Genomic DNA, 18,779 nt, shown 5'->3' on the forward strand with positions numbered 1-18,779 from the left:
TTTATCATTTTTTATTTCTTCTTTTGTAAGACCAATTCATATAGTATAATCCATAATTAATGGCCCATGTAAGACTCAAATCTATGATTTTCAGGTTATTAACACGACACTCTAACCAACTGAGTTAATAGGTCAATTATGTTAAAAAAGAATTAACATCGATGTATATATAACATTAAAATTTACAATGTATATTTAATATACATATAATTTTACATAATAAATTTTATAACAATTAATTTTGATCTAATAATGTATTTTTTTACATATATAATTTTTTTAAAATCTATATGTAAACTTATATTTAAAATTTATATGTAAAAAAATATTATTAAATCAAAATTAGTTGTTACATAATTTATTATGTAAACTTATAATGTGTGTGTGTGTGTATATATATATATATATATATATATATATATATATATATATATATATATATATATATATATATATATATATAAATGTTAATTATTTTTTAACATAATTAGCTTATTAGTTCTGATGAGAATCATGAAAATGGCCAAATACAGACTAAAGGCCCAAGTGGAGAAGGACGAAAGCCCAAGTGGAGAAGGACAAAGCCCCCGAGTGGAGAAGGATGAAGGCCCAAGTGGAGAAGGATGAAGGCCCAGAGGCAAAGACACTATCAAGACTATTAATTGTTGCTAAGGCCCAAACCAATTTGAAGGCTCAAGTTAAATAAGTTTTTAGTTATAATTTATTTTTATTTTTATTTTGGCCCAAACTGTTTAGAAGGCCCATGTCTATTTTTATCTTTTAGTTCAGCTACACTATAAGTATTGGTTTTTGTTTTGAATAAAAAAACTTTTGGCATTTGATAAAATTGGGTGAGAGTTTCTCTCTAGGTTCCTTGTTGAACCAATTATCAGACTTATCAAGGTAATCCTTGTGGCGTCTACCTTGACTTATCTTCCTTCACCGGAAGTGACGTCTACCCTGACTTATCTTCCTTCACTGGAAGTGGCGTCATCCAAATATTCGTAGCCTGTATCAAGCGATCCGCCTCGTAAGGTTCACATCAAGTTCATTTGGTTAGAGTGTTGTACTAATAATGCGAAAGTCACATGTTTGAGACCTACATGAGTCATTTATTTTAAATTATTTCGTAAAATATATTTTTAATATAATATGAGGCTTACGGATTTTCAATCCCATAGAAGAAAATCCCATACTTGAAACTAGTCTAATTAAAATTAGGCACGAACCTTTCTCGTAAGTTCAGATAGAATGAACAATCTTTAATTATTTTATATATTTTAAAATAAATCTTATATTAAATTATTATTTACGTTTTAATGTAAATAATATAAACAAATGAAGAAATAGCCAAGATCTCAATTATAAAATAATTAAAGATTGCTCTCAAAAATAATTATTTTATATATTTTAAAATCCCATACTCTAGAGAAGCTCTCAAAAGAGCTTATGGCTTGTATGCAAACAGACATCTTTATGTGTCTTTTCCATAAGAACTTTTGAAGAGGGAAAGTGTAGTTTACCAAAAAGGAAAGACTACTTCCCGAATTTAGTTACGCTATTGTAATTTACATGGATTTCAATGACTTTGTTTTTAAAATTTGTTGGGATGGATGATTTGGAATGTAGTTCTTATTTGATGTACCATGCTAAATCAGCAGTGTTGCAGAAGAAAATACCCATGTCTCAAATAGATGTGCCCTTCACAATCTGTTTTCTATTAGAATGAGGCTAAGCCTATTTGATGGAAGAGAAGTGATGGCTTACAACAATTTATATAACATGTTTTGTGTCTATCTCTCTCCTCTTTCCTTTCATTTATTATATTTTAAATTCAAATTTATCTTTCTTTTTCCTCTTCTAGTTGTATATTTTGTATACGATTATAATTTCTCTTAATGGAAATCCAACCAGACTCCCATTTGTTCCAAAGAGCACCAATATCTGGTTCTTGAAGCTGCAAGAAATGACATAGTCCTCTTAAAAAACTCTCCCACTTCCATAAACAAGCCCTAGTATTTCCCCAGCAGTGATATGTCCCAATGCCAATGCTTCTCCCACTAACTCTTCTAGGAAACTATGCTGGCCCTCCTTGCAAATATGTGACAATATTGCAAGGCTTTCAACACTATGTTAAGAACGTTGTTTATCATCCCGAAGTGTTCTTTGGCTCAAATAGACCAGGTAGTGGAAGTTGCAAAGAAACTGGATTATGTAGTGCTGGTTATGGGATTGGATCAAAGTGAAGAGAGGGAAGAACGTGACTGCGTTCATCTTGACTTGTTGGCCAAGCAACTTGAACTCATCAATAGCATTGCTGAAGCTTATAAGAAACCAGTTATTTTGGTGCTCCTTAGTGGTGGGCCTATAGATACCAGTTCAGCCAAGTATGACTATAAAATTGGAGGCATCCTCTGGGCTAGTTACCCCTTGAACTTGGAGGCATTGCACTCTCACAGATTATCTTTGGTGACCATAACCCAAGTGATTTTTCTTTTGTATTTTATGAATAAATGTCCTTGATATTGTAATAGTTTTTAACTTTAATTAGTCTCTGACTTTACAAAACCTTTAATTTTTATCAAAACATCATTCACTTTAGGTCTAAAGTATATTTTGCAACATTTTACATGGATTAAAGTGACTAAACACTTGTAATCTCAAGGAGTGAAGTGGAGATTTACTAGTATTATATTGATCAAGTAATGAACAAAGAAACAAAATGGCCTAATAGTTCATAAGTTTACAAGATTATTACTGAAATGGTGTGTGTTGTCTATCATGAATACAATGTAGATGGAAGACTACCAATTACTTGGTACCCAAAAGATATTACATCAAAGTACCAATGACTGACATGTGAGCTCATCATTCAACCGACTATCCTAGGAGAAGTTAACAGTTTTACAAGGGTCCAAAGGTCTACGAATTTGGCTATGGACTAAGCTACTCAAAAGTATTGATATGAGTTCGTTTCTGTTACACATGACAAGCTTCACTTCAACCAATCATCCACTCATTTGATGGTTGAAAATTTGGAAACCATCAGGTACAAACTAGTTTCAGAGTAGGGTGAACAAACCTGCCAAAGCATGTCACTCTCACTCAGAGTGAGAGTTCAAAATCATGAAAGCTATTGTAAAATAAGCATAACTCACAAAATTAAGGGAGATGAATACATACTTTTTTATTGAATGATCATGTGTTTAAATACATATTTGTTGTAACAGAAAGAAGTAATAATAACTGACTTCCTAAATAATAACCAACCACTAACATAACAATAACAAACCATTAACATAACAATAACAAACCACTAACATAACAACTACTAAGTAACAGAAAATAAAACAACTAATCCTAAAAACTCGGTCAAACAATTAATAGAAAATAACAAATTAACAAGCAACTACTAATACACGTTCAACACTCCTCCTTGTATCAGTGGTTGACAAGTCCAAACTTCTCTCTCAGTAGTTCAAGATTTAATATAGTCGTACCCATGTCTATCTAAATGCTCTCTTTTTCAACACACAATGACTTTGCTTCAGTAGCTATTCGTGCAGCCTCCTTGAAATTTCTTGCAGCAGTAGAAACTTTCTTTTCCGTTTCTAGTTCTGAGACTCTTTTATCTATGAAAATAATCCTCTGCTTGAAGGATGCTATACCTTGTTGGATGCTTGACTTGTTGGTTATTTTTCAATAAGCCTTATAAAATATCAAATGAGCACCAAAACACATTACGTCAGATTATCAAGAGGTTTTATGGAATACCTGGATCCATAGAAAGTTTGATCAACGCGTAGCGGAATCTAATAGTGGTCACGAACAATTAATTTAATGACATTCCTCAACCAAATCACCTTCTTCCTTATGGGACCTTTGTTTTCTCTTCAGATGGAGAGAGGAGAAATTGTTTATTGATTTGGTGTATTGGGGATCATAACCATGCCTTAGGTTTTAAACCTATTAGGGTTCTCATTATCCCCTAATGGGCCAAACTGGTTTCCGCTCATTAAATCCATATCAATTTTCTGGCAGTCTAATGGGCTCACTTAAATAGATCACTTTATATTAAACCCATTTAAATGTAAATAACTAATATAAATGTTATAATATAATATGTAGCCCATATTAATTAATTAGGAATTATAAAATTCCTAACAATCTCCCACTTAGGCTTCATATTAACCTTATACATTTATATCACAAAATTCTTTAGGCGCACAACCGTATGTTATTTACTTTTAGACTCATTTTGTACAATCTGGTCCATCTCATATAGCAACAGGAAACCACTATAGTTTTCATCACAATTTAGCTTGACTAAGCCACAATGATCACCACTATTACTCATACTCGATGACATAGATCAAATATGGATAAGTGGCATGAAAATTACATACAATGTGATCTTAATCATGTCTATTTCCAACTAGTCCAAACTTTATTCTTTATAGAGATCAATCCAAAATGCAATACAAACATTGCACACAAAACAAACTCAAAATAAAATGATAAACATCAATTTTATTTCTGTAGAAAATCCAAATAACAAAATGTTAGTAAATCGTAAGATATAGAACATGAGCAAGACTCCCACTAAACTAAGGTACTGTCAGGAATTATACCCATATAAGCAGTGTGCTCATGAAAAAAAACTTTAGTGTCATACCTTTAGTAAGTGGATCAGCTAGCATGGAATGAGTTCCTATATGTTCTATACAAATATGTATTTTCTAAATTCTTTATTCAATAACCAAATACTTTATGTCAACCAAAAAAAATACTTTTACTTAGTTGAATCCTTAACAAGATTGCTAAGATATTGTCTCAATAAACACCTGATAGCTACTTAATGTTGGCGACAACAGGCAAGCAGCTACAATAATTTAGCAATCATAAATTCTAGTATAATGTCTCATAGCAAAATATTAACTCCACCAACATGGTCAAATGCGAATCCATATGTGAAGTGATTGCTATTAAGACATTCTGAAATAATCGAAGTCATAATACCCAATTATCTCTAAACTTCTAGACTTTCGATATGAAAACATGTAGTTCGTTGTTCTCTTCAATTAATGCATAATGCACTTTACTACTTTCTAATGTTGCATACCAAGATTACTCATATATCACCTTAGGACTCCCACAAAAAAATTTCAAACTCTAAATTTTATACATGCAGATTTGGGATTCACATATGAGTAATTTAAACCATAGTGGTAACAACAACAACAATTAAAGAAGAGAACAATAAACATGTAATGCACAAATAATCTTTATGGTAAATTTCAAGACCCAAACAAGATACCTAATGCACCATTAATCCTCAATCTTTGGATTGAAAAAGACTAACTACAAGTGGTACTCTCAACGCATTGATCAAACATTGGTGATAAGTCTCGTCAAACAAAGGTTGTCTTTGGACATTCCATTGCTCACATGAAAATCTTATATGATGATTATTCCGGTCAAATAATGATTGTCTTTGAACATTTCATTATTCACATGGAAAATCACACTATTTATAATCACTACATGTTTACCATTGCAAGCATGCAATTATTTTGTCAAAATTGTGTCTTCCTTTCGGCCAAACACACTTCACATGAATAATTTCATGCAACATCCATGTAAATTCAATCAAATCAACTTACGCAACAGAGGTTACTTTGGCAACATGTTGTTTCAATCAATTTAATCCAAAAATACAAGACAAATTAATATAACAAATGGGAGGTCTTAAAATTACACAAATTTTTCTTAAAATTACACAATTTAACCAAAAGAATCATTTGAAGATACTAGAGAAAAGGTTTCTTTATAGTCAATGCCTTTTTTTTGAGTAAAGTCTTTAGCAACTAGACGAGCCTTATATCTCTCGATATTACCCTTTGAATCCTTCTTGAGGTTGTTGAGGTTGCTCTAAAGGTATTTGAGAGAGAACCTCATTGTTGTCTTGTTCTGGAACAATATCAATAGTTTGAACATTGTCTTCTATTACTGGAGTTGTGTCTTGAACAATAATAGGTACGAGGACTTGATCACTTTAAATAACAGGTTCTTCCTCAAAGACAACATTCCTTATGTTCTCTTCCTTCCCAAACTCAACTTCCTCAAGAAATCTCGCATTTCCCGTCTCAAAAAAGGATCTTAAGGTGGGATTGTAAAATTTATAGCCTCGAGAGCATTCAACATAGCCAACAAAATAGCAGCTAATTGTTCTTGAGTCCAGCTTTCTTTCATATGGTCTATAAGGTCGTGCCTCAGCTGGACAACCCCAAATGTGCAAATGTTTAATGCTTGGCCTTTTACCAGTCCAAAGTTCATAAGGGGTTTTATTAACTGCTTTACTTGGCACCCTATTAAGGATGTAAATTGCGGTCTTTAAGGCTTCTCTCCAAAGTGACTTTGGCAAAGAGGAATGACTAATCATACTTCTTACCATATCCTTAAGAGTTCGGTTTCTTCATTCTGCTACACCATTCATGTTGGGTTTTCCCGGCATAATGTATTGCGGAACAATTCCACACTCATTGAGGAAAAGTGCAAAAGATCATGGATGTTGTTCTCCTGATCCATCATATCTGCCATAATACTCACCACCACGGTCAAATTTGGCAGCCTTAATTTTCTTTTCAAGTTGAAGTTCAACCTCAGCCTTGAAAGTCTTAAAAATGTATAGGGATTGGGATTTCTCATGTATCAAATATAGGTAACCGTATCTAGAGTAGTCATCTATGAACATAATGAAATATTGTTGTCCATTCCAAGAAGTTGTAGGAAAAGGACCACAAATGTCTGTATGCACTAGTTCTAAGACGTATAAAGCTCTTTTGGCACCTAATTTTCTTATGTTTGTTCGTTTTCCCTTTATGCATTCAATACAGACCTCAAAGTTTGATAAATCCAAAGGGTTAAGAATTTCATCCAACACAAGTCTCTGAATTCTTTGTTTAGAGATATGGCCTAAACGCTTATGCCATAAGGTGGCTGAATTCTCATTCAATTTTCATTTTGTACCATGTGAACTTATTTGCAGTATTTCATTATAGGAACTAACAACATCAAGCATGTAAAGATTATCAATTAAAGAACCAAAACCAACCATATTTGAATTTTGGTAGAGAATAACTTTATTATTTCCAAATGAACAAGAAAAATCCAAATTTGTCCAAACTAAAAATAAAAATCAAATTCCATCTAAAAGACGGTACAACAAAAGTCTCAAATAAATCCAAATAAAATCCAGTTTTTAACTGTAATCTAAAAGTTCCAATAGCTTCCACTACAACCTTCTTTCCATCATCCCCAAAGATGAATCTTTCATCATCACTTGGTAGTCGGCTCCACAGGCAACCCTGCATAGTCATACTTATGTGAGTAGTAGCACCAGAATCTACCCACCAAGTATTTTTAGGTACAAAAGCCAAATTAACTTCTGAACAAACTAGAGTAAGAAATTTACCTTTCTTCACACACCATGCGGCATACTTGGGACACTCTTTCTTCATGTGTCCCGACTTCTTGCAGAATTAACAGGCAAATTCCTCATCCTTATTTTGTTTCTTTTGCTGAGAAGTCCCTTCCGCAACACCCTTAGTCTTCTTCCTTTTCTCGAAGTCAATGAACACTTTCAGTCCTATCTCTCTGCAGCCTCTCCTCCTCTTGCACACAGTGAGATATAAGCTCATTGAGGGACCATTTGTCCTTCTGAGTGTTATAGCTCACTTTGAATTGCCCAAAGTGTGCAGAAAGAGAGATCAAAACCAAGTGCACGAGTAGGTCTTCACCAAGCTCTAACTTAAGTGACTTGAGTTTTGATGCGAGATTGGACATCTCCATAATGTACTCCCTTATGTTTCCTTTGCCTTTATACTTCAGGGAGATGAGTTTAGCCAAAAGGTTACTTGTCTCCGCCTTTTCATTTTTGGCAAATTATTGCTCAATTTCCTCAAGGAATTTCTTTGCACTTTGACCCTAAAAAATAGAGCCCCGAAATGCTTCTGAAATAGAGCGCTTCATGATCATAAGGCACATTCAGTTGGACCGATCCTACTTCTCATTTTTTACCTCATTAAAGGTTTCCGGAGTGGAAATGGGTCGTTCCATCCTCAATGCCAAGTCCAAATCCATACAGCCAAGAACAATTTCTATGGCTTTCTTCCAGACCTTAAAATTTGTCTCATTCAGCATTGGGATAGAATTCACTTGGGCAGTAACATTTGCAACACTAGTAATATTAACTAAACAGAGAACAAAAATAACATGTTCACAAATAATCAAGCAAGTCATAAAAAGTATAGATAACAAGACATGCAAATATTTCCCATAACAGATCCATCACAAGATACCTAGCACAACATTAATTCTAATCTTTGGACAAAGAAATTAATTTGTAATTGGTACTCTCAAGACAATGATCAAATATTGACAATTAGTTCTAACAAATAATAGCCTTTCTTTGGACCGACTACTATTCTCATGAAAAAAACTTAATAATTATCACATATTTATCATCGCAGGTATGTTATTATTTGGCCAAATTGTGTCTTCCTTTGGGCCGAACATAATTTGCATAAATAATTCCATACTAACATCCATGCAATTTAATTAAACCAATTTACGCAGTAGAGGTTACTTTGGCAACATAATGGTTCAACCAATTTAATTAAAATTACTGGACACGCAATTAAATGGAAAAGATCTGTAATGGTTAAATTTGTACCCAATTGTGATAGCAATAAATGTTTGAAAAATAACATCATGGTAAACTAATTACGCATCCGAAACAAACATACCACGGTACTATCACAAATTTATACTAACCACATGAATAACATAAATTATCAGCTTATCACCGTTTCATGAAAAAAAAAACTATTTGGCAAAAAACAATTATTCATATAAGACAAAAGACCATTGTCTTATTACTGATTCATATAAACAAAAAAAAATATATTTATGAAATTGTGCCACATACTAAATGCCAACACCAGATACGTAGAACTTTTATCCCAGATAGAATAATATGCTAGCAAATGCGACACAAACAAAAAAAATTGTACACCCTGTAAATCAAATGCAGAGGCCTTTTATTAATTCTAAAAAGGAGAAAAACTTTATGGCCATAACACATAAAATTTGGGGTTTTACAATTTTATTGATCAAAATAGTTTCTCCCCAAAATAAAATTAGGGTTCATATAGCTAAAAGGATCCAGATATAATACATATCAAACAGAGCTTTAAATCCCAATAATATAACAGTAATGGTGGCTCTGATACCACTTGCTGGGAATTTTTTCAATAAGCCTTATAAAATACCAAATGAGCACCAAAACACATTATGTCAGATTATCAAGATGTTTTAAGGAATACCTGGATCCATAGAGAGCTTGATCAACACGCAGCGGAATTTGACATTGGTCACGAACAATTGGTTTAATGACATTCCTCAACCAAATCACCTTCTTCCTTATGGGACCTTCGTTTTCTCTTCAGATGGGAAGAGGAGAAACTGTTTATTGATTTAGTGTATTGGGGACCATAACCATGCCTTAGGTTTTAAACCTATTAGAGTTCCCATTATCCCCTAATGGGCCAAACTGGTTTATGCTCCTTAAGCTCATATCAATTTTCTGGCAGTCTAATGGGCTCACTTAAATAGATCACTTTATATTGAACCCATTTAAATGTAAATAACTAATATAAATGTTATAATATAATATGTAGCCCATATTAATTTATTAGGAATTATAAAATTCCTAACATGACTTTCTTGAAGATAGTTCCTGCAAGGAAGCTCTTGCGGCAGAAACGTCCCGTTGAAACAATTTCACATCTCCAAAAAGCTTTTCCTCGTTCTTTGCAAGTGTTAGTTTGTCCTCCTTAGACTTCAATATAGATGGCATCAAACATCTTCTTAGTTTAACAATTTCACGGTATCCTTCAACTTCCTCTGTAGAAATTCGAGCAAATTCCCTAAGTCTTGCTCCCATTTTTTCTTCTAGAATGAGAAACTTATTAATTTGCTCCTTCTTTAGAGCCAAAGTTTCAGTCTCTAATTGCACTCGAGCAAGGACAAATTGCAATTTGTCGTACTTGACATCAATGCTTGACTGCATCACTTTAAATCCAGAGACAATTTTATTTATCTTATTTTCTACAGCTTCTAAATTGGAGTCATTGTCTACTATCTCCATTTCTCTGTTTAACTAAAGCAAGAAGTTGTTCCTGTGACACCCTCTACCCCGCACATATATGTACTAATAATAAAAGAAATAGGAATGAGGAATTAATTAAAAGTTTTTAAAACACATTCAAATAAAAACATTTCAAAAGGGTAAAAGGCTCACAGTCACTTCTCTAACATCATAATAGAACTTGTCCAAATAAATAATAAAATCATCTTGGCTCAAAACAAGGTCGTCCAAAACATGATGCAATTAATATAGAAACCTATGTCCCAATGTCACATCCTATCAGAGCATTGTGTCCCGACGTCTTTCAACACACGGTTCCTTAAAACAATTCATCTAGTGATATGCTCCTATGAACACAAAGTTCAAGATCATCATAGGATCCAAACACAAACAACACATGGGGAGTGAGTTATCACATTCCTAACTAATAGAGAGAAACAAGACAATATGTAGATATACATATCATATAATCAAAATAAAACTTACTTAAACATAGTTCACGTCATTCTAGCACTTGTCACCTAACATCACATCTCAACACAACACATCTCATTTATTTTTACATCATTCATGTACTCAAGGATCAAAATACAATATCACTAAGTCAATCAAAATTGATCAATACACAAACATTATGCAATAGACACACTAAGACTCAATCCTATATGCAATGTGGTACCATGTCATTGAAAAACCACACTGGGGTGCTTAGGAGTACATAACAAGACACACCACACAATGGGTATGTCAGGTCACTTTCACTAAGTAAAATCATAAGGTGACCAGTCAGGGTCACTCTGTTTTGCGAGAATGCTCCAACCATATGGGATCAACATAGACTTAAAGGAGCACTCAAACAAAGTGTCTTTACCCCTAAGGCATAAACTCCGAAGAATTCATTAGGGTCTCACCTTCCTGATTCAGGTCCAACCCCTAAAAAAATTTTTGCATGCAGACACTGCTCATGAATTATAAAATACCCATGATCTCACACTCGTGTTTCAAACACGTTTAACAAATTGCGCTACAATTTAACACTTTAGGTTCCTAACTAGGAATCTTACACTTTCCCTTTAACACTGTGCATAAATACTTTTCTAAAGGTAAACACCAATCGGGTTATTGTATAATTCATAGCTCACAACACAAGTATTGTCACATCAAGTGTTAACCACACTTATTCATAACCAAATTTCATATCCACAATTTTATCATATCACAACATAACAATCCACCATTATATGTTTACGTGTATAAGTCCGAGTATCGTATCCACAAAGACTTTATTTGTACTTAGGTAGATGAATATTTAATTTACAAGTAATAGATAAGGAATTTAAATTAGAAGATAAAGAAAGATAAAAGATAAGATAAATATTTAAATTAAAAGATGATAAAGATAAAAAAAAAGTAGAAGATAAAATAAATAGGAAATTTTAATGTAAAAGATAAGAAAAATAAAACATAAAGATGATGACAAAAAGATGAATTCAGAAGATGAGAATGATGGGAACTTAGCCTACCAGAGCTACTCTTTGATGTAATGTTAATGATTTTTCTCTATTTATAATTATTCCAATTTATACCTGCATCTACTAGTATACTCTACCTTTGGTCCCCCGCATGAAAGAGCCTAATTTATTTATTTTCTCTCCCAAGTTCCTTTGCAGAGCTAAAATAGTAAATTGCATTAAGAATAAAAATGTATAACAGGCTAAACAAATATTAACCTATCCCTAGTGATGACTTTATTTAGATACCCTTTCCCAGTTCTATTAGAAAACAATGTTTCCCAACGCTACCCCTAAAACTTACCATGCAAATGGGTGATCAAACCATAAGCAATAATATTAATCACAAGAAAGGATAATCCAAATATAATATTCATAAATAGATAGGAAGAGAAATTACATCAATAGTAGTTGACTGCCAAGTTCCCAACAAGGGGTTTAGCCTCTCATTATCATGGAGACTTTACAATTGCAAGAGGGGAATATTTAGTAATGGGGGGGAAAAGATAAGAAAGGGAATAAAGGGAAGGAATGACTCTCATTGTCATGGAGACTATACAATTGCAAGAAGGGAATATTTAGTAAAAAGGGAAAAGATAAGAAAGGGAATGGAGGGAAGGAATGACTTTCATTGCTTGCTTCTCCTTCTTCTAGCCTTTGCCTTCTATAAAGAATTGTATTTTGTTGGAATTTATGTGTGTCTTCTCCTTCTTCTCTCTTCTTCTTTTATAGGTGCAGATTAGCGGGCTTATGAATTAGTCTGATTTCCTTAATTAGTCCTTCTTAACTTAATTATTCTGCTTTTCTTAATTATTTTGCTTTCCTGGTTTCCTCAATTAGTCTTCTTTCCTTAATTAGTTTATTTTTCTCAATTAGTTTGTTTTCCTTAATCAGTCATTCTTTCCTCAATTAGCATGCTTTCCTTAATTATTCCTGTATTTCTTGGCTTTATTTTACACACTAAGCTTCATAAATCCATTACTTTTAATATTCTCTACACAAAAACTTAAATGATGTTAATTTAACAATTATTTGCCCAAAAAGGAAAAACTATAAGAGAAAAATTGCAAATTCCTATATAATTTAACTCCAAAATATACTCATAATTAGTAGTTATCAAACTCCCCCAAATTTAAATCTTTACTTGTCCTCGAGCAAAAGGAAAAAGTTCAGAGTTTACCAATCATAGTTCATAAGATAACTTCATACATTCCAAAAAATTTCATTGGCCAATTCTCAAGTTCACAGTTGTCATAAGTTCATGAAAGGAGCAGAACAAAATGTACTTCAAATGAAATGGTGAGCAAGAATGACATATCACAAGGAATAATCACCAAACTTCATTCCTCATACGGCTAGTGTTTCTCTCAATCCCACAATTGTCTTGGTAAAAGTATTTGAATTATAACAATTGAATAGTAAAATTATCAACTTTGCACATTATCTCAATCAATGCTATCATACATGCACAATGTGGATCACTAAGGACTTTATTAGGCTTGTAACATGGCTGGGCTAACAAAGAAATCATGGTTTTTCTAGAAATCAAAGCTTAGGATATAGGATAGTATTCAGTCCTCCATATTATTTACAAACCATAACTTAGAATTTTTCACAACACCAACCTTATTGTTTTGCTACTCTTTTCAGCACCTTTATTTTCTTTGATGATGGTTTACCCCAGCTTTTATTCTTTAAAATAACACAACTTTTTTTTTTAAAATGTAAAAACATTCATACTAGGTTGGAGTAATACCATATTTTGTAACTCAATTTAACTTGCGATGTATATTTATTTTCTTGCAATAGAAAATCACTCAAAAACATTCCCCCCAAATTTTGGACAAATTTGTCTGAATCCATGAGTACTCTCGTACAACCTAAGAAAGGCTAGTTAGTAAATATCACTTTTTGGGCTTGGGTTCCAAAAATTTTACATTGAGCTAAAAAAGGGTGCACGGGATGCATTCATTCACAGGATGAATTTTTGGCTAAGTAGCTGAATAAAATAACAAACAAGGCCTTGATCATCTTTGCATCATACATCCATTTCAAGCAATCCAAGAATTATGCAAACTAGGAAATTAAAACCAGTCATTCTCTGACAGTTGAAAGTTCACACAACTTACCGGTTTTCATTGAAGTATGAAGGTTCTTATTCCATGCTTTTATGTCAGAAACACTAACCTTTTCACTCTTGTACTATTAGTTCACACTCCATCACTTACACTGATGCATGCTGTCACGAGAATCAACCATTCACAAAAATACTCATTAGTATGCAGTTAATCTCACTCATGCAATCAGTTCACTCAAAATGTGTTGCAACCAATCAATAAATATCAACCTCTCTATCATGCATCAAACTATATTAAAACTATTAAATGACTGAATTTAAACTACTAAAATTAAACTATTGAAATTATATTATCCTAAATGCAAGAATTTAAAATGAGAATAAAAGAAAATGAAACCAAAACAAAATAGATAAAGACAAATAAAAAGAATTAAAGAAAAATCAAGATCAAAATGGGTCTCAATCCTGTGTGGGCCCTAGATCCCAAGCTTCATGTGCAGCAGTGATGCCCGCAATGTAATCATCATCAGCTCCATTGTTACCCATGCTAGAGGTGTCACCCCTTTTTATAGAAGAGAGCTGGACTCCTGGCCAGGCAACTTGCTGTAGAAAAGCTTCTGACATCATCAGTGAAGGCTCCATAGAAAGGTGAATGGATAGTTGGTGCAAGTTATGCTCTTGGTGGGAAGAAGAGGAGAAGAAGGGCTTGCAAAAGTGAAGGCGATCGTGAGCACGAGATGGTGCGCTTGGCGCCTGAAGCTTCTTTTTGAAAATCATCAAAATTTCATTAATCGTCACCCCAAAAACTGCAAAATCACAGAGAATAATATTATTTTTTTGGATTTTTAGTAAAAATGAAAAATTAACAAAAACAAGATGAAGATAGAAGAAATCCTAGGTTGCCTCCCAATAAGCGCTTCTTTAACGCCACTAGCTTGACGTGGGACCCCTTCATGGGTCCTGAAGGTGGATGACGGTGTTCAGTCTTTCAATGTAGCCACCATTATAGATCTTCAATCGCTTACCATTAACAATCTAGCTTCTCTCAGGGTCACTTGAGGCAGGATCCACTCGCTCCAGAAGGCCTCACTTCTTTAATTATGAAGGGCCCAAACCATTTAGACTTGAGTTTACTTGGGAAGAGCCTTAACCTTGAATTGAATAGCAACACTTGTTGTCCAGGTTGAAAGTTCTTCTATATCAGCTTTCGATAATGGTACACCTTCATCTTCTGCTTATAAATTTTGGAAGACTCATAGACATTGAGTCTCATCTCTTCTAGCTCCAGCAATTGCAGCTTCTGCTTCTCATTGGACAAAGATTCATCAAAATTAAGGAATTTGAGGGCCCAATAGGCCCTGTGCTCCAGCTCCACTAGCAAGTGACAGGTTTTTCCATAGACCATATGAAAGGGTGACAATCCAATGGAAGTCTTGAAAGCAATCCTATAGGCCTATAATGCATAATTTAACTTAGCGGCTCAATCTTTTTTGGAGGAAGCCACAGTCTTCTCTAAAATCCTCTTCAACTCTTTGTTAGAAACCTCTTCTTGGCCATTTGTCTTAGGATGATAAGGTGAAGCCACCTTATGTCTAACATGATAATGCCCCAAAACCTTCTGTAACTGTGCATTGCAAAAATGTGAACCTTCATCACTGATGAGTACTCTGGGAACCCCATAACGGGAGAAAATATTCTTCTTGAGAAACTTGATGACAATCTTGGCATCATTCTTCGGGGAAGCTACAGCTTCTACCCACTTAGACACATAATCAATAACAACCAAGATGTATTGATTCTCATAAGAGGATGGTAGATGACCCATAAAATCAATCCCCTAGCAGTCAAAGACTTCAACTTCCATGATATTATGTAATGGCATCTCATTTCTTCGAGAAATGCCCCCTGATCTCACTAAAGCACATGATCATAGGCATCCTTGAAGATAGAAGGCTAGAAAAAGCAGCCTGTAGGACCTTAGCAGTAGTCATATCCCCACTGTAATGTTTGCCACAAGAAGAATTGTGATAGTGCCATAAAATGCTTCTGGCTTCTTCCATAGTAACACATCTTCTCAACAGATTATCCACTCCAATCATAAATAAGTGGGGATCATCCCAGACATAGAAACGAGCTTCATGGAAGAACTTCTTTCACTGATTCCAATTGAAGTCACTTGGAATGATACCTCCAGCCATATAACCGGCCATATCTGCATACCATGGCCTCTCATGCACATGTAGAACAGATTCATCAGGAAATTCATCCCGAATGTCCTGCTCCTCTTGAGTGACCTCTTCATTGACTAACCTGGAGAGGTGGTCAGCCATTACATTCTCTGAGCCCTTCTTGTCTTTAATCACTATATCAAACTCTTGAATCAGAAAGACCAATCTAATCAGCCTTGGCTTTGAATCGGCCTTCGTGAGATGGTACTTAATAGCTGCATGGTCAGTAAAGATGATGACTCTAGAGCCCACCAAATAGGATATGAACTTCTCTAAGGCATAAACAATGGCGAGCTTTTCTTTCTTAGTGGTGGCATAATTTAGTTGCGCATCATTTAGGACCTTGTTGGCATAATAAATGGCATGGAATACCTTATCTCACCGTTATCCAAGAGCTACCCCCACTGCATAGTCTCTAACGTCGCACATGAGCTCAAACTTTTTACTCCAGTCAGGTGCCACTATTATGGGAGCAGACACGACACTGGTCTTCAAGGTCTGAAAGCCTGTCAAGCATTCTTCATCAAGCTTAAACACAACATCTTTATTCAGCAGGTTGCTCAAGGGTCTGACAATCCTGGAGAAATCCTTTATGAATCTTCTGTAGAATCCAACATGTCCAAGGAAACTCTGGATGCCTTTCACATTTATTGGCGGAGGTAGCTTTTCAATTACATCAATCTTTGCTTGGTCTACGTCTATCCCTCGAGCTGAGATCTTGTGGTCCAACACTATTCCTTCTTGGACCATGAAATGACACTTCTCCCAATTCAGCACCATATTTTCCTTAAAACAATGTCTCAGCGCATGCTCTAGATTAGTCAGGCAACAGTCAAAAGTGTGGAAGCAAAGCTTTCCAAGTTTATTTTGATGATGTCAAAGACTCAAGTCAAGAATCAAGAGTTAAACAAGTTTCAAGAATCAAAGAGTCGTTCAATCAAGAATCAAGATTCAAGTGAAGATTCAAGAGAAGACTCAAGATATGAAAGAACTTTAAGAAAAACATCAAGATAAGTATAAAAAGATTTTTTCAAAAGAAAATATTGAGTAGCACAATTTTTCCAAAAGAATTTTTCAAAGAAAAATCTTTTACCGGAGTTTTTACTCTCTGATAATCGATTACCAGAAGGCAGTAATCGATTACCAGAAGCCCAAACAGTTTTATAACTATTTTACAAAGTAGTAATTGATTACCATGGGCATGTAATCAATTACCAATGTTTTTAAACGTTGGATTTCAAATTTCAAGAATCATAACTTGTGATAAAACATTTTCAAACTTGTGTAATCGATTACACAACATTTGTAATCGATTACCAGTGTTTCTAAATGTTTGTTTTTCAAATCTAAACATGAAGAGTCACATTTGTTGATGTGTAATCGATTACACTATAATGGTAATTGATTACCAGTGACTGATTTTCAAAAATAAATTGCCAAAAGTCACAATTTTTAAAGTGACTAGTTTTCAAGAGAGTCACAACTTTTAAAGTGACTAGTTTTGAAGAAATTGTCAAGAGTAACAACTTTTAACTTGTTTTTTTCAAGAGCCATCAAGTGGCTATAAATATGTGACCATGGCACGAATTTTAAAAGAGATGATTTCATTCAATTATTCTCAACATCTTTCTAAGAGTTTTTGTTCAATACTTTCTTTGTCAAGAAAAGTTCGTTGGGAAAAAACTTGTTTTTATTCTATTTTCTTCTTCTTTCTTTCTCCTTCTTGCCAAAAGAATTCAAAGAACTAATCGTCTGAGAATTCTTTTGATTCCCCAAACAAAGAATTCAAAGAACTAACCGTCTAAGAATTCTTTTGATTCCCCAAACAAAGAATTCAAAGAACTAACCGTTTAAGAATTCTTTGTCCAAACACTGAATTCAAAGAACTAACCGTCTGAGAATTCTGTGTAAGAAGCGGGTAGCATCTTGGTTGTAATAGTGAACACAAGGGAGGGTACATCCTTTGTGGTTCGCTTTAAGTAGATGGTACATCTACTTGGTTGTTCAAAAAGAACAAAGGAGGGTACATCCTTTGTGGCTCTTTGTTTGTAAAGGATTTTACAAGGTTATTGGAAATCTCAAGAACCGTGGGTTGCTTGGAGACTGGATCTAGGCATGGGTCGTTGCCGAACCAGTATAAAACTTGTGTTTGCTTTCTTTTTCCCTATGCTCTTTACTTTTTCGTTGTGCACTTTCTATTTTCGCTTTACTTTTGTCTAAGTTATTGTTTCTGTTCTTTGCTTTCTCATAACTTAGTAGTAAAGCCTAATTGAATATAGTAACATTAAGAAGGATAAATTTTTAATTAGTCAAGACACGTTCATAATTAATTCAACCTCCCCTTCTTAATTATTCCGAGGCCACTTGATCCAACAAAAAGAAGGGACAAAGACAGAGAAGTCTTCCATGAATATTTCAATGCGCTTTTCCACCATATTAGCAAAGATAGCCAACATGCACCTCTGAAAAGTGGCCGGTGCGTTACATAGGCCGAACGACATTCTTCTATAAGCAAAAACTCCAAAAAGGCATGTGAAAGCAGTCTTCTCTTGATCTTTGGGGTCCACTACAATCTGATTGTACCCTAAATAATTGTCCTACAAATAGTAGAAGCCTTGGCTCGCTAACCGCTCTAGCATCTGATCCATAAATGCTAAAGGAAAGTGATCCTTTCTCGTAGCATCATTGAGCTTGTGGTAGTCTATGCACATACTCCATCCAATGACCAACGAGTCAAAATTAGATCATTTTTT

At 34.2% G+C, this 18,779-nt stretch overlaps 1 protein-coding gene across 1 annotated transcript; it reads right to left on the bottom strand.

Moving 5' to 3' along the window:
- Positions 1-16,410: 16,410 nt before the first annotated feature.
- Positions 16,411-16,806, bottom strand: LOC114410533 (uncharacterized mitochondrial protein AtMg00860-like). Its single transcript, XM_028374518.1, has one exon. The coding sequence runs from the start codon at positions 16,804-16,806 to the stop codon at positions 16,411-16,413; it is 396 nt and encodes a 131-aa protein (XP_028230319.1).
- Positions 16,807-18,779: the final 1,973 nt, after the last annotated feature.

This window comes from Glycine soja, chromosome 4 (genome assembly GCF_004193775.1).
Source record: "Glycine soja cultivar W05 chromosome 4, ASM419377v2, whole genome shotgun sequence".
Classification (NCBI taxonomy): Eukaryota; Viridiplantae; Streptophyta; class Magnoliopsida; order Fabales; family Fabaceae; genus Glycine; species Glycine soja.

Bases quoted from the DNA above. Each gene is read 5' to 3' on its own strand.
- LOC114410533 (XM_028374518.1), bottom strand. From the start codon at position 16,806: ATGGTGCTGAATTGGGAGAAGTGTCATTTCATGGTCCAAGAAGGAATA.